Source organism: Chiloscyllium punctatum, chromosome 4, assembly GCF_047496795.1.
Source record: "Chiloscyllium punctatum isolate Juve2018m chromosome 4, sChiPun1.3, whole genome shotgun sequence".
In the NCBI taxonomy this organism is placed as follows: Eukaryota; Metazoa; Chordata; class Chondrichthyes; order Orectolobiformes; family Hemiscylliidae; genus Chiloscyllium; species Chiloscyllium punctatum.
Genome location: NC_092742.1, coordinates 68681723 through 68705775, shown reverse-complemented (window position 1 = coordinate 68705775; position 24053 = coordinate 68681723). Strand labels below are relative to the sequence as shown.

Genomic DNA, 24053 nt, shown 5'->3' with positions numbered 1-24053 from the left:
TCCTTTCTTTTTTTTGACCAACTTGATTGCCACTTTTATTAATATATTGCATACTGACTGATACCTAAATAAGTAAGAAAACATTTTTACTTCTTTACAATAGTGTTAAAATATTTGTTGAAATTATAGAACTGACTTGATGTCTGCATAAATAAAATCGTTAACCTGTTAAAGAAAACTATTGTTTGAAATTAGTGAATTTTTTGTGGTGACCAATATTAGTCTTTTATGTGCAGTTAAATAAATGTATCCCTATAAGTATGGCTTTTGAGGATTGTTTCATGTGGATGCAGTATTCTCATTTTTATTATTATTTGGCTGAATGTAGACTTTTCTGTGGAAGTGTAGGTCAGTAACGATGGGCGCACTCTGAATTTCATGATCTGTGTAGTGGAACAAATTGAAAGCAAAGCCTGTATCAATCACTGTGAAGGGAGGGTTAATTGTTACTGCTTCATGAGACTCTGGACAGATAAACCTGTAATAGAATACTTATGACTGTGATGTGCGGGTACTTTGGATGAAAGCACAAAAGCTGGAGAGAGCTTGTAGAAATTAAAATAGTTAAATGGAAAAATCAAGAGGGTTGTCTTCATTCCTTTATATACGTGGAAAGTAATTTAGTTTTCACTTGTTTTTTTTCCTGTGCTCCACTTTTCATATTTTGAGTGCCAATATCAGATCAGATTCCCTACAGCTTGGAAACAGACCCTTCGGCCCAATAAGTCCACATCAATCCTCCGAAGACTAACTCACCCAGATCACCATGGCCAATTCAGCTGACCTACACATCTTTGGATGTGTGAGGAAACCAGAGTACCCGGAGGAAACCCACACAGACATGGGGAGAATGTGCAAACTCCACACAGACAGTTGCCCAAGATGGGAATCAAACCTGGGTCCCTGGTGCTGTGAGGCGGTAGTGCTAACCACTGAGTCACTATGCCACCCAATGATAGCATTTTTCGCATTGACTTTTAGTTTTTGAGTTTGATCAAGCGCTGAGTAATTTTGAGTAAAATTTCGGACTTCAGTTAGGTTGAACTGTTTTATATCTATTACCAGTGGTTGGCATGGCATTACATTCATCGATCTTATTAGCATACATAATCTTGTTTGTAATTTTGCTTTTTGGGCTGAGTGGAGTTTTAAAGTCAGTTATCTGTAATTTTTGTCATATTTAAATTGTCAGTTTCTATGGGTAGTTCATATCATGCTGAGATAATTAAATCCAGTCCTGCAAAGAGTGGAGATTTCGGTTCCATCAAGTTCATTTGACTTTATTTCATCTGTGAATGTTGCCATTGTAGACAGAAAACAAAGTACCAGATATGAACAGATGCTGGAATATACAAACTGTACTTGCGCATTTAGCCTATTGGGTCTGTTGCATTATTTAATTAAATCATGGTTGTTCCGTATCCTTACTTCATCTGCCTACCTTGAGTCTGTAGCGAGTAATAAATTAACTAATTTAAATTTATTAATTAGTTACGATTAATGTCAACTGATTTTTGTGGGAATGTGGAAGAGAATTCCACACTTCCATAATTTTTTGATGAAGAAGTGTTTGCTGACTCCTTTCCTGAATTGACTGTCTCTGATTTAAAGATCATGTTCCCTAACACTCTTCTACTACCAGAAAAAAAAGTTTTTTTTCTATTTACCCAGCAATCCCTCTCAAATCCGACAAATCTGAATCCTTTAACCATCTATACTCCAGGAAACATAAGCCCAGTTTATGCACTCTGACCTCTAGTGTTCTGTTAATGTATTGGTGTATCTGCGCTGCATTCTTTTCTAGGTCAGTATATCCTTTTCGAGGTGTGTTTTGTTTAAATTAATTCATGGGATGCATTCTTACACTTAATGGCAAGGTCAACAGTTATTGCTCACTTCTAACTGACATTGAGAAGATAGTCTTGAGCTGCCTTATTGCTGCATTCACCAATTGCAAGCATTCTTATAATAGGGTCCCAGGGCTTTTATTCAGTGACAGTAAAGAAGTATTGATATTGTTTCCAGTCAAGATGACGCATGATTTAGAGGGGAACTTGCAGGCTGTGGTGGTCTCATATATCTGTTGTCCTTGTTGAAGGAGCTTTGGTGAGCTGTTACAGTGTGCGTTGTTCTTTGTTTATTTGTTCATGAGATGTGGCTAGGCTAGAATTTGTTGCCCATCTTATTTGCTGTTGCGTAGGTGTGGTCAGCTGCCTTCTTGAAACTACTGCAATCCTTTTGATTTGGATATAAGTATAAATCTGGTAAGGATAGAGTTTCAGGATATTGATGTAGTGACACTGAAGGTAGGCCAATCTATTTTCAAGTCAGATGATTCCCCATGTACTTGGAGCTGTTGTCCTTCTAGATGGTGGTAGTCATAGGTTTGGAAGGTGCTGTATAAGGAGTTATCTGGGTTCAACCTGTGGGTGGTCTATCTGCTGATGTGTGTTTGTGGTGGAAGCAGTGAATGTTCGTGGATGTGGTACCGCTCAAGTGAGTTACTTTGTCTTGGATCTTGTTAAGCTTCTTAAATGTTAAAGTTGCACTTATTGAAGTAGGTGGGGAGTACACCATTACACTTTTGACTTGAACCATGTATATGGTAGACAGTCTTTGGGGAATCAGGAGATGAGTAACTCGCTGCAGAATTCCTAACCTCTGACCTGTTCTTGTAGCTCCTGTATTTGTATGGCAAGCCCAGTTCAGTTTCTGGTCAGTTATGGTCATCACTTCTACTAATGTCGTTATGGACAGATGCATCTGTAGCAGGTGGGTTGATGTGAATGTGAAGTCTCGTTTTATATCATCACTCACTGTGCGGTGATCACTCCTACCTATACGGTAGGTAAATTAGTGAGGATTATGTAAAGTGCATTTTTCCCTCTATATGATTCCTTCTTCACATGCCACAGGCCAAGTCCTTTAAGGACTTGACCAGCTCAGGTCATAGTTGTAATGCCAAGCCACTCTTGGTCATAGAAATTGACATCTCCCATCACAGTACATTCTGTGGACTTGCCACTCTCAGAGCTTCCTCTTATTAGCATTCAGGCAGTCCAGAGAAGGTTCAGTAGGCTGATTCCAGGCATGGAGGACTGTTTTATGAGGAGAAGTTAAGTTGGTCAGGCTGGTATTCATTAGAATTCAGAAGACTAAGAGTCAACCTTATTGAGACATACAAATTCTTGGGGGGCTTGACTGAGTAAATGTGGAAATTAGATTAGATTAGATTACTTACAGTGTGGAAACAGGCCCTTCGGCCCAACAAGTCCACCCCGCCCCGCCGAAGCGCAACCCACCCATACCCCTACATTTACCCCTTATCTAACACTACGGGCAATTTAGCATGGCCAATTCACCTAACCTGCACATCTTTGGACTGTGGAAGGAAACCGGAGCACCCGGAGAAAACCCACGCAGACATTGGGAGAACGTGCAAACTCCACACAGTTAGTCGCCTGAGGCGGGAATTAGTCGAGGACTGGAGGGCATAATCTCAGAATAAGGAGTCATCCATTTAAGACAGATGAGGAAAAAAGTTTTTCTTTAAGCGCAGTGAATCTAAGAATTCATCACCACAGAGGGCTGTAGAAACTGGGGCATTAAGTGTACTCAAGCCTAAGGTAGATTTTTAATCATCAATGGAATTGAGGGTTTTTGGGAAAAGGCAAGAAAATTGAGTTGATGTACATCATATGAACCATGATCTCATTGATGCATCAGACTCGATGGGCTGAATGACCGACTACGCCTGTATTTTGTTGTCTTATTTCCTTGCCCATATTGACCTAATGCCATGAAATTTCATCCGGTCTGGAGTCGATGTTGAGATTATCCAGGGCAGCTCTGGTGAGCCCACACTGTCAATGGGACAGGATGTACCCAGGGTTGGTGATGGTGTTGTCTGGCACATTGGTAAGGTATCATATGATTGTGACTGTGTCAGGCAGTTGCTTGTCTAGGATGTGAGACCACTTTCTCAATTTTGCTACTACTTGCTGTATGTTAGTGTGGAGGACTTTTGTATTTATGTGGAATTGACTTAACCATTCCCGGTGCTATTTGACCCATCCAGTCCAATTTCCATGCAATACTACAAATGTGCTGTAACTAAGGCTTCATAAAAGAATAGCAAAGCTTCCTCCATTTTACATTCAATCTCTGTAAATTCAAAGCTAGGATTTCATTAATTTTTTTGTACTTGACCATTAGTAATCTTCGTACATGACCCTCAATCTATCCTTTGTTCCAAAATTATGACCTCACATTTACCTACTTTGAAATCCAACTGGCACAGTTGCATGCACTTGTTTAACAATATCTCTTTCCAATTTAATGTTCCTCTCTGCACTGCATTGCTATGCATACTTCCTAGCAATTGATTCAAGATGTGACAGGCAGAAGCCTTGAAGCAGGATGGATAAAGAGTATATTTCCTGATGTAATCAGAGCGGGTGGCAGTTGGGGCGGTGATGGTATGGGCATTTTAATGAATTCTCTTTACATCTCATCTAAAAAAAAAGTATAGGAAATGTTTTATTCAAGTTCTGGTCTCAAAATGCTAATGTTAACCTGCTGCTTAATTGTATAAACATACAAAATTAATTGTATGTTTGAATATGATCTAAATTTGAGTTTATTTTGGCTGGAGTTTAAGAGTTTGCATACAGTGGCAACTTTGTATTAACTTCAGTTTATAGACTTATTTATCTTTATGTACCACCATTCCCTGACTTTTAGAGTTCCTTTTGTAAACTCCCAGCAACTCGTAAATCTTTTGCAAGTTTGCATGAATTTATTAATAGCGTTCCTCTTTTTTCTGTAGAATAAGTATTTCTTTGGTTCTGCTTTAAATATGCTATTAACTACAAATCAGTACCTGGGAGTAAAGTATCATAAAGATGAAAAATATACAAACATTTTAATAAATGTATTGGAGAAAATCTGTTTGCAATTTTAATGTACATTTTATTTAAAGTAGTTTTAATTTTCCCATGCATTGAATGTTAAACTTGCTTGTGGTGCAACTGAGCATAACTATCTGAAAAATAGTCAGATGTAATTGTAGATTTAGATCTGTGACAGTCAGCATGGTACAGTCAGTAGTTTTGAAAATTAATAAGGATGATAATACTTTTAAGGACTATTCCGGAGTTTGCCCAAACTCATTAGGTTAGCCTATCTTTAAAATGTTTGTTAAAGACTTTGTAAGAGAGCAAGAATGTTACTGCTGTACCAGCATTTCCCATGATGGTAAATCTATTGCATTGCAAATATATATTGCTTTGAAATACAGCATGATTAGCCATTTTAGATTGTATATTTCTTGATTAGGTATCTGTACTATTGATACAAGTGTTAAGAAAGCACAACTGTATTTTTGTAATTGTAATTGTAATTTAAGTTTTTTCTGACTGATTTATTTTGAATTGTCTACATATAAATTATAAATAAAATAAATCCTTTAAATATTAAACAATACAGAAACAAAAGCAGAAATTGCTGGAAAACCTCAGGCAGTATTCGTGGAGATAATTCAGAGTTAATGTTTTGGGTCCAGTGATCCTTCTTCTGAACTGTTTAGCGTTTCTTTTACTTATTGAATAATACAGATTGCATATTGAAACTAAATTTACTTAGAAAATATGTATTCCATTTCCCTTAAATCATGTGAAACATATGTGTTATCTATATATGGTAAGAACAATATTTTCATGACATCTGAATAACGTTTATATTCTTACAAGATTGCAACTGGAATCTAGTTTCTTCTTGAAAGACTTTGTTGTAAGCCAATATTGTCAAATGAAAACCACAGCAGTCAGTGAATGGTCCTTTAAGGAAACTAATGAAGAAGGAAAGCAATAAATATAGGTATCAATAGAATAATGCATTCCAGGAGTACTGTTTTGTTACCTTCATGTAAAGTAGTGACTGTTTGTATTTATAAACATATCTTTCTGGTTTTGATAATGTTATAGGCATATGTGCAAATTGAAGTGGAAATGCTGTTTTGCAACCAAGTCATAAGCTATCATGTATGTATTGTACATGTAATGACAGTAGCAATTGCCATGTTATAAATCAGTCTTCTTTGAGCTTTATTTGGTTCATTATCCATAATAGACCAATTATTAATCAATGATTTGCATGACTTGTCAGAACAGAGATATGATTTTATTGGACCTTGGTTTAAAGGCCGTTCTTGATGGGCTGTCAACTAATGAAACATCAGATTTGACAGAACCTACTCACAAGTTAGCATGTTGTTTAATTTTAATAGTTATTTCCTTTGTATGTTCAAACTTCATTTTTCTATCTAGATGCTATGTTCCTATATATAATCAATGTCTTTTCTTCTAAAGCAAAATACTGTAGTTGCTGAATATTGGTCAAACACAAAGTGCTGAGAAAATTCAGCAGGTTTGGTAGAATCTGTGGAGAGAAAAACAGAGTTCAGTATGACTGTTCTTTATTTTCTGTGTTAATTTCTGTTCCTTTGTTGAATTTACTTTTTGAAACACCCTGTGCAGACAACAAGCAAAACTAATGTCATTTACAAAATACCGTGCAAGAACTGTAACAAACATGACATTGGACAAATGGGAGAAAACTAGCCACCAGGATACATGAACATCAACTAGCCACAAAACGACATGACCCTCTCTCACTAGTATTCCTTACATTCAGATAAGGAAGGACACCACTTTGACTGGGACAACACATCCACCCTAGGACAAGCCAAACAGAGGCATGCACGAGAATTCCTAGAAGCATGGCATTCCAACTGGAACTCTATCAACAAACACATTGACTTGGATCCCATCTACCACCCCTTGAGAAAAAGTACAGGACATGACATCACTATAAGAAATTACATCACCACTGGAAATGATGTCACCACAGGAAATGACATAATCAATCCAAGGGAACCCAAACATATAAATAGAAAGCAGGAAACACCAGCAGTGCTTCGTCCGGAGGCTCACTGAAGATATTACCTAGTATGGTGACGAAACATCTGAAAATTAACCTTCCAGCTCAGTGAGCAAACCTACATCCAGAACCTCAACCTGACCTACAAATCTTCTCAAAACTCGCTATCACTTTTTGAGGCTGTCCTATATTATTTGTATGTGGAATGAAGTGCCAGCAAAAGTTGTAGATGCAGGTACAGCTACAGAATTTAAAAGACATTTGGACAGGTACTTGAATAGGAATAGTTAAGAGGGTAATGGGCAAAGCACAAGTAAATGGGACTAGTTTAGTTCAGGAAACTTGGTTGGCATGGATGAGTTGGACTGAAGGGTCTGTTGCCGTGCTGTATGACTCTATGACACAATGTTCTATCCCACAGTGAACATGAGCCGGCACTTAGTCTGGACTTCATTCCCAGACCTGTTCTGAAGAAAGGTAATTGAACTCAAAATGTTAACTCTATTTTCACTCCGCAGATGTTGCTGCTTTTTCCAGTAATTTCTTATTGTGGCAATTTATATATTCTGTAACTTGATTTGAACAGCGGAAGGTAGTGAGAAGGAACAGAAGAGACACTGGGCAGGATCTTGCAAAGTTCTCAGGAGCAGAGAATGAAGTGGGTGGGGACACTCAGTTGAGAAGGAGACAAAATGTCAGATTCGTGATGATGAAATGAAAGTAGGATATTTATTTGGAGTGGATTGATGACAGATCCTGATGATGACAAGCATATGAACCCTCTATTTGAATATGTTAACTTGTCATGATTTTAACAAAATTGTGTATCTTCTTGAACTCAGTAAACCAGGAGCATGTTCTTTGAGATTCACTGCTGCTTAAATGTGTGTGCAGCAGGTGATTGAGGTTATCTTCCTGAACTGTTTGGACTGAGTAAAGTTTGCTTTTTTTGACTGGGGACATTAGTTTGAGGAAGAGGAAAAAAGGCATTGAAGATTGACATTGCATAGTGCCTCCGAAAGGAGTTTTGGGGAACTGTCTGAGAGGGAGGAGGTGGCAGTGAAAGGAAATCAGCATGACTGAGAAAGGGAGGTGTTATCATCCACTGAAGTCTTAAGAAATGCCTGACACCTAATGGAATGAGCTAACAGAAGATGGATATATTAAGAGTTAATTGGGTTTGAATTGGTTATGTAAGTTTTGGGAGTTTGTAAACAATTGGGTGAGAGTTTTATGGAGCGTGACTAACTGACACAAAGCTCACAGAAATGTAGACTGGAATTTTATTTAAGTATAGTTATATTTTGGAATATAACAAGGGCAGTGTGAAGAAGATTTGAAAGCAGTAGAAAATGGGAGAATGAAAGGAAGGCAAATAGCCAAAATAAGGAATGATGGATTGCTGGGAATGCTCTGATGGATCCACCTCTGATCAGAGGGAAAGTACTGAGGGTGGAGGTGGGAATTTGAAGCCACAGTATTTCTTTTGTAACAGGATTGGACACATTTATTTGGAATGCTGGAAGTTGGAAAGGAAGCCCCTGTGACTTATTGCAGCTTCAGATGAATGAGTCTGAAAAAGACCACTGGTCAGATTATAGAGCCACAGAGTCAATGAGACATACAGCACAGAAACAGATTCTTCAGTCTAATTCCAACCAGATATTCTAAACTAATCTAGTCCCATTTGCCAGCACTTGGCCCATATCCCTCTAAACCCTTCCTATTTATACACCCTACCAGATGCCTTTTAAATGTTGCAATTGTACTAGCCTCCACCACTTCATCTGTCAGCTCATTCCATACACACACCACCCTCTGTGTGAAAACATTGCCCCTTAGGTCCATTTTAAATTTTACCCTTCTTACTTTAAACATACACTCTCTAGTTCTTGATTCCCCCACCCCAAGGTCTCTCTGATGCTTTAACTACAACTAAGTAACTGAAATTAGACCCTTTTGAGAATGTGGAAGATGTGCATCGAGTAGAAATAAGTGTTTGGGCAAGTCTTCCTTAATTGAGAGACAGGAAGCAGGTCCTGAGTTAAGTAAATTAGTGTGGACAGCTTGTGCTGAGGCTGAAGACATTTCAGCATTTAACTGTATTAAAAATGAAGGTATGAGGAAGTGGGGACATAATGGGTCAGCAGATGAACCAATGAATCGGTGTTCATAATATAGTGGTACCGCCTAGATATTAATATGAGTTCTGAGGAAGGGCCACTTGACCCAAAACATTAACTCTGATTTCTGTCCACAGATGCTGCTGGACCTGCTGAGCTTCTCCAGCAATTTCTGTTTTGGTTTCTGTTTTTCAGCGTCCGTAGTTCTTTCAGTTTCCCTTTGGTATCCTTACCAGTTGGAAGAACCATCTAGTCTACTGTTATTAGATTGTGTAACACCATTACCAAAACCAAAGTAGGGCATCAATAATTCTTTAATTTTGGATTTTCAACTCAATTTCCAGAAGCTATTCTTTTAAAGATGTTGACATCATGAGTAACAATAGAAAAGTTAACACTGTTTCTTTTACTTGTTGTGGACTTCCAATTGAGATACAGTGTGATCAGCATTTGATCTTCATGTCTATAGTTTCTAGGAACTCGTTAGCAATTTGGATGTCAAACAATTGATATCACTTCTGTGTGTCATTTGCAAACACAAGAAACTTCGGAGTGGTACCATCAGACTCTCAAAACCATGATTAAGGCATACTGTCATGAATACCCACAGGATTGAAACAAGTGATTAGATATCTTACTACTTGTTAACAGAGATTCCCCAAATGAATCTACTGAATTTAGCACATTTGAATTGATTCACAGTCATATGATTAGGAGTCCATTAAAATTGATTGGGGAGAATTTCTTGAATGAAAAAGACAAATCCTCAGTGCAGGATTACATGTCTATGGTTCTAGAAAGACCCAGAAGTTAAACAGTCATTTAAAAATTAGAATGTTTCAAGTGAGAGGTGAAATACTGGTGTTATTGTCTTTGCAAGGGGAACTTACAAGATTGAAATTCAATGGACCGTGTATGATTATTAAAGTTAATAATGTGATTTACCTGATAAATATTCCAGATCATAGGAAGACGAGTTGGTTAGGTCACAAAAGTATGCTGAAAAGCTATCATTATAGGAAAAAGGTTAAGGAGGAACTAATGTGTCAGGTGGTAAGAATAGAGGAAGATGGTAGAGATCGTAAGAGGTTGAAGGAGAGGGAGATAGTTCATTCAGCAAACCATCAATTTGATTAGATAACACAAGTATCCTGTGTTCTCATATTTTGAGAAAAGACAACAGGAGTATCTTGTAGAATTACTCAGGAAGCATCAAACAATTTGTAGAGATGCACCTGATGTACTACTTTAGCTGGACAAGATGTAGATTTGGGAGAGTCCACATCAATGTGACAACATCCTTAACCATCAAGCCCAAGAAACCAAACTCAAGTGGAAACTGAGAAACTAATTGACTGAACCTCATCAACACCATTCACCTATGGTGTTGTTTCTTAAACTAAATGAATCATCTGGACTTTGTGGAGACTATAGGAAGGCGAATGCAGTTATGGATGCAGATTAGCTAATATGATTCCAACTTGCAGGTTAGAAGATTACATTGATAGTGTTACCAGTGCCTCATTCCTTTATCCAGGATTGATTTATTGAAGGGGTACAGGAAAATGCCATTGATATTAAGGGCGAAGAAAGTATTTTTTTCCCACCTAGTGGGTTTAACTAATGTCAAGTGATGCCATTTGGCTTAAAGAGCTCTTCTGCTACATTCCAAATGCTTATGAATCAACTCCATAGAGTGTTTGGATGATGTCTGTGTATATAGTGACACATTGGAAGAGGATGTGACATGGGTTGAAGACTTGTTTAAGTAATTGCAATTGGCTGGTTTGGTGATAAATTTAGTCAATAGTAAATTTGGAAAAGTAAGTTAATCTTGCTTTTATTATTGTTATTATTTTCTTCATGGAGAAAGTGAGGACTCCAGATGCTGGAGGTCAGAGTCGAAGAGTACGGTACTGGAAAAGCACAACCGGTCAGGCAGCATCCGAGGAGTACTGGTTGTGCTTTTCCTGCATCACATTATTTTCTTCATGTTGGACAAGGATGAATGACACCAAGAACAGAAAAAGTGAGGCTCTCTTAAATCCCCTGTTACTAAAACTAAATGTTAACCCTTGAACGTTTTAAGAATGTGTGGATTATATCAGAAATTTGTACATAATTTCAGTATGATAGATGTGTCTTTTATGAATTTGTTAAAGAAACAGGCAAAAGTGATATGGTCAGCAGAATATCAAGCAGCTTTTGAAAACTGGAAGCTATCTAATCAAATGAACCAATGTTGGCTTCCCATGATTTTTTCCAGATCTTAGAGGTTGGTGCTATCATGTAACAGGATCTTGAGTCAGGGATAGAGAAGCCAGTGAGGTACCTCTGAGAAATTAAATTAGGATCAGAAGAAGTAATCTACGGTGGAAAAAGAGACTTCAAGATTGCTGTTAGCTCTTCAACACTTTATTGGTAAGATATAGACTTAAGTGATATGCTAATTTACATTGATCATAATCCATTAGCCTTCATTGGAGTTTTTAAAGTTTGGAGTAAGAGATTATTTAGCTTTTGTTACAGCTATTTCATGAAATATTCATATTCATATTACAGTGAAAGAGAATACAGTTGCAGATACATGGTCCCACATGTACAATGTTGAAATAAGTGTTAGGTTTAATAAATGTTAAAATTACCTAAGTGGGGAGGAAGGATGAACAGATACAAGTCCTGTGTTTTTTTTGTATACTCTGTGTTCTGCAGTGAAATGTGTTTTTGTAATGGCATTCCATTTTCTTAAAGGCTGAGGCATGTAAAGATGGTGTCTGTTTATTTTTGTGTTTTTTTAAAACACAAATGAGAGAGCACTATTTTGAAATCCAAGGATTTACAAAGATGCATGTAAGGAATTTGACACCTATTATGAACTCTGTGCAGCTGTGTTTTTTAGCAACGTGCAGACAAACTGAAGTTGAGTAGTTGCCTGGAAGTGCAGCTGATTTGGTTTGGTTTGTGGACTGGGGTCTAATTTCAATGAAGAAAGTCCTCTGCCTGCCAACAACTATTAATGGTTGCCAGGCAGTTGAACAGCTTGAGCTGTGAATAAGATAAAGAGAAACTTTGTCAGACCAGAAGGAAAACCAGCAGATTTGCATCAAAACCTGTTATCTGGAGTAAGCCACTTTAAAACTCAAGAAAGCCATTCTTTTCTTTTGACTTTGAATTGGATGAGTCAGAGACCTTTCATGAGTGAAACAGCTACCTGGTGCTGTTGCAAACCAGTAGAGCTATTTGGAAAAGGGAGAGTCAAGGACAAGCTTTGGATCAGCAAGAATCAATCCAATAGATCTTGTAAACAAGGCCACAGAATTGTTTTCCCACTTTTCCCACTGCCCATGTGTTTTATTTTCTCCCAATTTATGCTTATCTGAACGAGTGTGTGTGCGTGAGGGATACTTTACAAGGGATTTGAAGTTTTAATTTATAGAGTTTTGTTAATTTAGTTTACTTATTTATCTCAGAATATAATTACTGTAATAAATAATGATTTCTTAATAAGTACAGAAACCTGATCCATGCTTTATATAAATGCAGATTTGGAAATGGATAGTTTGAGGAATTTGTGTATTTATTTTTAAAAAAACAAACTTTTGTGACAACTCTTGGAATAGTGGGGCTTGAGTTTTAGCTCAGTCACTTTGTGTTGCTGCTTGTCCTGAAGTCTGCCTTGGAGAATGGTCACCCGAAGGTCCGAGGCCTTCGGGACAAGCAACAATGCAACATGGCAGAGCAGAGGCTGATAGCCAAGTTCGGAACCCATGAGGATGCCTCAACCATAACTTGGGTTCATATCACACTACAGTGACACCACTACATTATACACTCACCTCCCTCCCCCACTCCCCCCCCACCCCCCCCACCCCCTCACCCAACACCCCTACATACTGACAGACCAACACCAAACCTTCTCTCATACACAAGCTCCCTCTCATATGCATGCACATACACCCCCACACTGACACCCACACAGACACCCTACCACAGGCTTATACCCCATCACACCCACACACTTACTTTATCAAGCTTACACACACACACATACACGCACTTTCTCATGTGCACTCACATCCACAAGCGCACACTCACATAAACACACTCACACTTTCCCTCCTGCACACGCACACGTAAGTTTATGGGTTGAATCTTTATTTGCAGAATTATATTCTATTTTGCTCAAAAATGCATAATTTACAGTCAATCCATGGAAGATTATGTAAATCCCACTTGAGAAGTAGAACCAGTCTGACTCAAGACAGACTTTAACCTCACACCTTTAATGCATTGTCTGAGCTGAGATGACACATTTTGTTAGAAAACCTGAAGTTATCTTGAGAATGTGACTTAAAAGAAGTTCTGGGATTTACATATTAACGAACCGAAATTAGCAAAACCATCCTAAAAGATGAAAGACTTAACCTGCGTTTGTTTAATATATTTCAGCTGCATGACACTGTGTACTCTTTTGCTATAAATTCTGTGTCTTATGGTCCTGCTCCACAACCACTTGATGACGAAGGAGCACTTTGAAAGCTAGCGCTTTCAAATAAATCTGTTGGACTATAATCTGGTGTTGTGTGATTTTTAACTTTTTTCACCCCAGTCCAACACTAACTCCTCCAAATCGTCCTTTATGAGAGAGATCTTAATTCCAAGGTGAGGTTAGAGTGACTACTCTTGATATCTTAGCAACATTTGACAGGATGCAGTACTAGAGGCATTAACAAAGTAAGTACAGAGGAACCTTGATTATCTGAAGGATATGAGTGGGCAGTATTTTGTTCAGTTAATTGAATTCCAGATAATTGAATGCTGGATAGCAAAGTTTAGCAGGACATTGCAATCTTGCTGGATAATCTGATATTTGGATCATCAAATGCTGGATAATCGAGGTTCTTCTGTAAATGGGATTTGGGGAGGAAAGACACAACTGATAGACAATGACCCATTGTGCTAGGTGTGATTACTATCTGGATGCTAAACACCTTCGCCCTAGGACATTATTGCAGGAGTTCGTTAGTAGAGAGTTTTTTATCAACCTGTTCAGATTTGCTATGACATAACCTCTATGGCAGATTGGACTTTAACCCATGCCTTCTGGCCCAGTGGTAAAGACACTATCATTGTGTCTCAACAGCCCATAGTTGAGATACTTCGGTATAGATTAGTATAAGTGTTTTCTAATCAACCTGTTCACAGATGTTATTATGTACCTCTGGAGCAGGTAGCAATTCAACTCAAACCTTCTGGCCCAGAAGCAGAGATATTATCACTGTGGTCCAAGAGCCCTTAATTCATCAGTATCGTTTCCTAGTACCAAACACTTTCAGCAGCTTCATCAATGACCTTCCCTTCATCATAAGATCAGAAGTGGAGATGTTTGCAGATGGTTGCACAGTGTTCAGCATCATTTGAGACTCCTCAGATACTGAAACAGTCCATGTTCATATGCAGCAAGACTTGAACAAGTCTGGGCTGATAATGACAAGCAATATCTGTGTCACACGAGTGCCAGGCAATGCCCACCTCCAACAAGAGAGAATCCAACCATCACCTTTTGACATTCAGTGGTGTTACTATCACTGAATCCCCCACTATCAAATCCTTGTGGGTCACCATTGACTGGAAACTGAATTGAACTAGCCATATAAATGCAGCAGATACAAAAGCAGGTCAAAGTCAAGGAATTCTGCAACACTTCCTAACGCCCCAAAGCCTGTCCCCCATCTATAAGGCCCAAGTCAGGAGTGTGTTGGCATACTTCCCAATTAACTGGATGAGTGTAGCTCCAACAACACTGAAGAAAGTTTATACCAGCCAGGATAAACCAGTTCACATGATTGTCACCACATCCATAAACACTCAGCCCCTCTACCACAAAGGCTGTGTAACAGCATGTGTATACCATCTGTAAGATACACCCCAGAAATTCATCAAAATTTCTTAGACTGCACCTTCCAAACTCAAATAACACTACCTTATAGAACTACAAAGGCAGCATGTACTTGGGAGCACCACCACCTGCAAATTCCCTTCCAAGTCACTCATCATTCTGACTTGGAAATATATTTCCATTCCTTCATTCTTACTACGTTAAAACTCCTGGAACACAGTTGCTAATGGTATTGTGGGTGTGACTGTACCAAATAGACTGCAATTATTCAAGAAGGCAGCTCATCACTACTTTCTCAACAACAACCAGGGATGGGCAATAGATGCTGACCCAGTCAGCGATGCCAACATCCCACGAATGACAAAAAAAATCATAAATCCTACAACATTAATCTTGTGGGCATCTTAATTGACCTAAAATGTAACTGGGCTAACTATATAAATACTAAGTATATGAGCAAATCAGAGGTTGGGATTTTGGTAATGAGTAACACACCTCCGAGCTCACCAAAGTCTGTCCATTATATAAAAGGCATATGTTAGGAGTCTGTTGAATTTTACATCTTTTGTCTGGAGAATGCTTCTATAGCAATACTCAAATTACTTGCCACATCCAGACAAAACCAACTTGTGTGATTAGGCATCTGATCCACCACATTAAAAATGTGTTCAGTCCGCCACTGGTGTGAATCATAGTTTCATCAAGAGTTTCTTCGGCATCTCCCATGCCTGTGGCCTCTACCATTTAGGAGAACAAGAGTATCGAATATGTGGGAAGATCACAACTTGGAAGCTTGCCTTGTTGGCTACAATTGTTGAAGAAGGTGGCTCATCACCACCTTCTGTACTTATATATGATAATCTTGTTAGTGTCCCATCTCACTGAGGTAGTGTGTTGGAAATCAAGCCCCACTACTCTTGGAGTCATTGAAATGTGAAAATGTTTAAACCATCAGATATAAAATCAGAATTGGGTCATTTGGCCCATCAAACCTATTCCACCATTCGATCATAGCTAATAGGGTTTCTCAACCCTATTCTCCTGCCTTCTCCATGTAATGCTTGATCTCTTTGCGAATCAAGAACCTATCTATCTCTCTCTCTCTCAAAGATACTTGTCCTCCACAGCCTTCTACATTGATGAATTCCACAGATTTACCACTCTCTGGCTGAAGAAATTTCTCCTCATCTTCGTTCTAAAGGGTCTTCCTTAGAACTGTGTCTCAGGTCCCAGTCTCTCCTAGTGGAAACATCTCCATGCCCATTCTTTTCAGGTCTCTCAGTATTTTGTAAGTTTCACTGAGGTGCCCTGTGATCCTTCTAAACTGTGAATGCAGACTCAGAGACCTCAACCGCTCCTCATATGAGAAGCCCTTCAACCCCCAGGATTATGCTTGTAAATTTCTTCTGGACCCACTACAAAGCCATTACATCTTTCTTTGGTTACAGTTCCCAAAACTGCTTTCAATATCCAAATGCAACCTGACTAAAGTCTTATGCAGCCTCAGCAGCACATCATGCTCTTGCATTGTAGCCCTCCGGAAATGAATGCTAAAATTGCATCAGCCTTATTAATTGCCAATTGAACCTGCATGTTTACCTTCAGACAATCCTCAATTAGGATTCCCAACTCCCTTTGTTCTTCAGATTTCTGAAGCCTTTCCATGTTTAGAAAATAGTCTGTGCTTCTTCTTCCTACTAAAGTGCATAACTGTACAGTTTCCCACATTGTATTCTATCTGCCATCTCTTTGCCCACTCTCCTAGCCTTATCACTTCCTCAACAAACCTGTACCTCCACTTTCTTTGTGTCATCTGCAAACTTAGCAACAGTGCCCTCAGTTGCTTTGTCCAGATTGTTAACATCTAACGTGAATAGTTGTCCCAACACTGATCCCTGTGGAACTCTACTCGTCAAATTGAAAAAGACCTCTTTATCCCCACTCTCTGCTTTCTGCCAGTCAGCAAATCTTCCTATCCATACCAGTACCTTGACCCTAAAACCATGGTTCTTTCCGCACTTAGCAGCCTCCTGTGCAGCACCTTGTCAAAGGCCTTCTGGAAATCCAAATCAATCACTTCTGCTAGCTCTCCTTTCTCTAAATTGTTCATTACCTCAAAGAATTCGAACAGATTTGTCAGGTATGTCCTCCCTTGACAAAGCTGTGTTGACCCAGCCCTATTTTACCATGCATTTCCAAGTACTCCACAATCACATCCTTAATAATGGATTGTAAAAGCTTACCAACAACCAAGGTCAGGCTAACTAAACCTGCATGTTAACCTTCAGAATATCCTCAACAAGGACTCCCAACTCCCTTTTTGCTTCAGATTTTGGAAGCCTTCCTATGTTTAGAAAATACTCTATACCTCTTTTTCCTACTAAAGTGCATAACCTTACACTTTACCACATTGTATTCTGTCTGCCACTTCTTTGCCCACTCTCTGCTTACTATTATTTGCTGTCTTCTGCCTCCCTCCCTGCTTAAACAGTTTGGCCAAACTATCCAAATTCCCCAATTTACATGTCTGATGAAGGATTAAAAGAAAACACTGGCCAAGTTTTTGTGTTTTGCAGGAAATATCTTTATAATGAATGAATTGACTTTAACTAATGGCTCTTAGGAAATGTGAATTGCTAACTTATAGCCAGTGATATAGAATGGTGGTCTGGGCTAGTAATTCGTAAACTTAGGTTTATGTTCTGGGATATAGGTTTGAATTTAATTCTAATTTAAATTCAATTTTAATAACATCTGGAATTGGAAGCTATCCTAACCAACTGTACTTGCTGTGTAAACCCATCTGGTTCATTAATTTCCTTTTGGGAAGTATCTTTTCCTGGTCTGGCCTATATGTGACTCCAGTCCCACAACAATATGTTGACTCCTAACTTCCCTCTGGGAAATTAGAGATAGATAATAACTATTGGCCTAGCCAGTGACACCCACATCTTGTGACTGAATGTAAAAAATGTCTGTTCAAGTCAAACTCGATTCTTTCTTAAAATGTGTCCTTAATGAATATACATATAAGACTTTGATATTAAGGATGGAAAAAGAAAACATTTTATTTCTTCTTTAGTAGTTGTGACTGGAGACTCTGGTACCTGCACATGAAAGATTTTTTTCAAAAGAATTTTCTTATCTGTCTGTTTGAAGATGTTATACTCCTTTGGAGCAGTTTGGAGTTGACCCCAGGTCTCTTGGCTCACTGAAAGGGACACTACCACTGCACAACAGGAGCCCAGGTGGATTTATTTTTGCTTTCTCTTTGCAGGCTGTGGTTCCCTGCTGCACTGTTCTACACAAGCCAAGTTCACTTTGCCAGAAGGTAACCAGAACATTGTTGGCAAGTTGTTTTCTTGTCGTTTAGCGCTCATTGACTCTGGTGTCTGCTTTGCTCTCACTATTCCAGGGGAAAACAACATTGTAGATGACTCAAAATTTGCTCTAGTAAACATGAGTTTTGAGAAGGTAGCTATCTCTTTTCACGGTCTCCTTAAATTAAAGCTGTATCTTCCATTTGTTAGTCTGCAACATGAAAAAATACAAGAAGAAGATGTATTATGCCAGCTCACATCCCATGAATGAATGAAAAAAATCACTTTTTATTGCCCCCCACACCCATAATAACTTAAGCTGCCTTTCCTATGCCCATAAAAATGAGTTCATGATAAAATATTAGCAACAGGAGCTGTGTAATAAAAGAAAGTGATATTGAATGTTGTAATGGTTTTATTTTTCTGGAACATCATTGTGGAAATGTCAATAAGCACGACTTCCTTGTGAGAAGATGGTAATATATTTTTGCAAAGGGATGCGACTACAACAGAAGAAAGGTAAGAGTTTAAGTAAAGGTGATGGGTTTGAGATTTCATAGATCATAGAATCAAAATGCTATAGTGTGGAAGCAGGCCATTTGGCCCATTGAGTCCATACCGACCCTCAGAAGAGCATCCTCCACTGAGACTCACTCCTTCCTGTAACCCTATATTTCCTATCGTTAATCCACTGAGCCTGCACTCCCTGGACACATTTCTTCGAGTTTGCCTCAGTTGCTTTTCAGGGGTTATAATGTAATTTAAGAAAGAGGTTTCCTGAATTGGCTTGGTTTTTGCTATTTTACCTGATCCACGTGGTCAGGAGGTGAGGAATTATAGTTGGTCAGCTCTGAGCTCAATTAAGATATGGTATAAACATCCACAAGGCTGATGGCCTTATGTAATCCTAAATATGTATTTAAGTTTTTCAATTTTGGCATAGCTATTGATGATTTAACAGTTGAGCAGTGTTTTTGAGGTTTTTAATAAGTCATGTTGAGGTTATACAGGACATTTGTGAGGCCTCTTCTGGAATACTGTGTACAGGTCTGGTCACCCAGTTATAGGAAAGATGCTGTCAAGCTGGAGAGGGTTCAGAAGAGATTTGTCAGGCTATTGTCTGATATGGAAGAGTAGAATTGTAAATAAAGGCTGGATAGGCAGGAATGTTTTCTGCTAGAGTGTAGGAGGTTGAGAGGTGACCTGTTGGAAGTTTATGAAATAATGAGAGGTATAGACAGAGTCTTTTCCCTAGGATGGTGGATTTCAAGAGTATGGGGCACATTTTTAAGGTGAGAGGAGAGAAATTTAAAAAAGATGAGGGGCAGATTTGAAGGCGTGTACTGTACATTTCAGAGAAAGTGAATATTGTTCTGCACTCAGAGCTTACAAGAGCTCTCTTAGAGTGTAGTAGAAAATCGAAAATATGTAACATTCAGCTGTGAACCAGGTACCCGAGTTGGTTGCTATTTTGACAACAATTCGACTTTAACCATTCAATTTAAATAATGCCCCAGGATACTAAAACTCAATCAAGTTTGAATTTATTGTTTTGCCAACATCGAACAAAGGAGATGATCTGAAGTTCGGGGTATATTATAAAGGCAGGCATTTTGAAAATCAGACAGAACAACTGCCATAAAGAGAGAGAGAGACCCAAGACATTGAAAGACTCTCTATCAAAGGTACCTTTTCATACGAAACATCTTCACAGTAAAAAGAATGAAGATGATCCAGGGAGATCTTCAACCTGAAGAAGAAAGACACTGAAGACTACAGCTGCTGTATGGTTTTGAAATTAAGTTGATGTAATTGGCAGGTGGGACTAGATTGGGTTGGGATATCTGGTCAGCATGGATGGGTTGGACCGAAGGGTCTGTTTCCATGCTGTACATCTCTATGACTCTAATTTTAATAAGTATTTTATTGGAACAGTATATTGTTACAGAGTTGGAGGCAGGTAATAAGCAGATAAGAGAAAGGTGGGCTTAGAGTTGTGAATTTTGTTTAATGTTCACTTTTTGAGTTAAAGAATAAATTGATATTATTTTCTTTAAATAGTGGAATTTGGGGAGTTGTCTGTCACTCATATTTTAACAGCTTACGAGGTGAGGTGAGCTTTTCTGGATGTTTGGTTTAATTAACAGAAGTGTTCACTGCCATGTCGTGCCAATGGTCTGAGACTTTTTCTACTGGAGTGTCGGAGGTTGAGAGGCGATCTGATAGAAGTTTATAAAATAACGAAAGGTACAGATAGAGTTAATGATAGTTGTCTTTTCCCTAGGTTGGGGGATTTCAAGACTAGGGGGCATATTTTAAAAATGAGAGGAGAGAGATTTAAAAAACGTTGAGAGGCATGTTTTTTACACAGTAGGTGGTTTGCGTGTGGAATGAACTTCCTTAGGAAATGGTGGATGCAGATACAATTACAATGTTTAAAAGACATTTGGATAGGGAAGACATGAATAGGGAAGGTTTGGAGGAATATGGGCCGGGAGCAGGCAAGTGAGACTAGTTTAGTTTGGGATTATGTTTGGTATTGACTGGTCTGTTCTGTTCTGTATGACTCTACGACTGTGTGAGCAGCGCAGAAGTATGGTTTGGTAACATTACAACCTAGCAAGAGTGATCTCCTAAGAAAGTGGAACTGAAATTGTGTTACAGATCTGCACTTTTGCAGATGATCTCCACGTTTTTTCATTCTTCAGATGTGTTTATTTTTGTGCAGTGGATGCATTCAAACAAAGATCATCATTTGTTTTGTGATCTAATATAAATGATCAATTTTAATCTTTAATTTTTTTAGCAAAATACTTCTGTGTTGGTTCAGTGATTAATAAAGTAATTGGATGCAAGCATTGTTTTCATTTTATCACTCAATAGCATAGAATCACTGGACTGGGTAGGTGTAATCTGACATAATAGTATTTTAACACGAACCCTAAAAGTGAATGTTGATGATGTGGCTTTCATGCAAAATTATCATTATGATTGATGTGTGTTGAAGTGAACAAGGTGTATTTTTGGATTAGAAATCTGGTCCAAGTAATGTTATTTGTACTGCACTTTTCACTGTAGATATCTTGTAGTGTTTAATGTCAGTTATGAATGTTGTACTGCTAATTTGTGGAAAGGTTTGCTAAGATGAAAGCTGCATGCAGTGGCCCCTGCTATATAGCACATGCCAGTCAAGGATGAAAAGCTCTTTTCATGAAACCCTCTTTACATCTTTTTGCAACTGTAAAGCATGCTAGACATGTTTACATTAGCTTTTTTTTCCATTTCACAGTGTTGAAATGTATTTCATTTAAGGGTAGAACAAGTTTTGGAAAAGGCTATCTTGTTTTATTGTGAATCTGTTTGTCAACATAAGATGGCATTCAATTTCATTTAATTCAAGTTTTTGAATAACTCAGTCTTGTAGCTGGTGTTGTCCATCTGTTTCACCATTAATATCTTAATTATTCAACTAACCTCAATTAGCTGCTTAACCACTGGTTTTATTACTGCTTTAAAACATCTAAAGTGCATGAAAATTAACTTGAATGGTACTTCATATTTTATATCTTCCCATGTAAGTAATCAGTTACAATATTTTTCATACCCATATGCAGTAATCAACCTTCTATACTACCCCTTGTTTCTTTAAAGAAAACAAAGTTTAATCACAAAGCGACCAAGCAAAAAATATTGTTTTTATAACCTGAAGCACCTCATGCCTCCAGTATTCCTTTATCCTCAATTATTTGATGATGCCTAATAATTTCTTATAAGCATCTTTTTTTGATAAACAATCTGATAACCGATAACTTTTATCAAGCCATTTATTTTGGAAACCTCTTTCTGAAATGCTGAATTTATAGCAAAAGTTTACAGTGTGATGTAACTGAAATTATATATTGAAAAATACCTTGTTTGTTTGTTAAGTCTCTCATCTGTTAGAATGACCATGTTAGTTTCACTTCTATCATATGTAAATCGCAAGACTTTTTAAAAAAGTTACATTCTCAAGTAATCATTGCCCCAAAGAGAACAACTACCCACATAGTATTCCATATGCAAACTTGTCTCGCATTTTCTCTGACATAAGATTTTCTTCAAATATCGGAATAAATGCCTCTGAATTTATAGCTTCTATTAGCAGCTAATTCCAACATCTAATGTACATTTAACTACTATTATTTTCTTAACTTCCCAAGTGAGCAGACAACATTTATTGTTCTTTTCCACTAGGAAAGTGATGGCCCAGCTATATTTGAATAACCACATGAATCATTACTACAAAGGGTTAGCTTTATGGCTTCTGAGTCAAACAAGGGTGGAAACTCAAGTGTGTATTTTTCATTATTTTATTGTTTAATGTTTTCTTTGCTCTCAAGACTTCCTCAACGGTTTCATGTTTTATTATAGTACTTAATTCCAATATGTCATAATTAGTATCAGGGCCTCGTCTGAGTGCACAACCAGCTTAAATGTCCAATCAAACTTCTTATCTGATCTGTTTCTTCCCTGTATGCAAATTTATCCTTGTGAGTACCTGGTGCAATTTATTTGGAATCAATTAACATTTTTCAAGTAAGACTTGAACCAAAGTCACTTTTTTCTTGTTGAATCTTTACTCCTATCTAATTTTAGAACCTCTGAAGCCTGACTTTTATTCTTAAATTAACCTGTTTTTAATAAAATTATCTGTTGCATGTTGTTCAAAATCCATAGAGCTTCGTGACAGAAAATAATTCTGATTTCTACATAAAAATATTTCAAAATGCTTCTCTGCTTCTCCATGATGCCAATAAAGCATTGTTGGTTTGCTTGGAGCTGAAATGCATCCAACTGTAAGCAAGATGGATCGAACTGAGAAATACCCGATCTTTGCTGCATCATTCAATCCATGAACATACTTATTTAATTCCCTTCTGTTTCACCTGGTTCTTTAGGAGATTTCAAAAAAACATTGCTTTGGAACTTCTTGCTCTGGAAAGAAATGTATCCTTTATATTGATTGATTTGTATTTCCAGGAGTATGTTACTAAAAGACCCAGAAGTTTGTTGAAGATAATTTTTACTGTAGTAGGCAAGCCTGTTCTAAATTTGATCTCCATGTTTCTCTTTAAAACTGTGAGTCACTATTCTGACTTTAGCCTTCTATGCTCAATCATTGCACTTTTTCAGCATGATTCTTTCGGTACGTTAAGGCTGGCTGTCCCCTTTTTGGTACATATCCAAGTTCTTTTCTAGCTCTGCAACTCATTCTTTATTTTTGTTTGTTGTCCTTTGTAAGCTAATATATGAAGCAAAGCTGGGCATTGTTTATTCCATAGAAGATTCAAAACACTTCCAGCTCAGTTCAAGTCTAAAAGTTTTGGACTGTATATGGGTTAAACATGGATAGTTTCTTCATATTAACTTGAACTAGATGTTCAGAAAGAAACAGGTTTTGGAACAAATTCAGGAATTTTTAATTTTTTTAAAATGACAACAATAACAGAAGCTGGGGAACTAAAACAGAAACAATAAGCCCTGGAATTTTAGGGGCATGGTCATCGGGTGTTTTAGATGCAATCCGTTATGAAATCCATTGAGCAATATATTGTCCGAAATGAAATAATCAATGTTTTTTAAAGAAATCTCTCAGAAATTATTCATTTCCAGAGGCCTTCATGATTCAAATGGAATATTCGGCAGTAACAAAAATAATTGCGACAAAAAAGGAATTAGGGATAATCCAATATACTGTAGACCAGTGAGTCTCACATCAGTGGCTGGGAAGCT

The 24053-nt window shown here is 37.8% G+C and overlaps 1 protein-coding gene across 7 annotated transcripts in view; it reads left to right on the top strand.

The window, feature by feature from the left end:
* Positions 1-24053, top strand: part of npas3 (neuronal PAS domain protein 3) — a 1321930-nt gene that overhangs the window by 53790 nt on the left and 1244087 nt on the right. Inside the window, exon 3 of one of the 7 annotated variants that reach the window (XM_072568957.1) lies at positions 18239-18292. The exons of the other annotated variants lie outside the window; for them this stretch is intronic. Coding sequence (XP_072425058.1) covers positions 18239-18292 — 54 coding nt within the window. The remainder of the gene's footprint in view (positions 1-18238; positions 18293-24053) is intronic. 7 annotated transcript variants of the gene reach the window in all.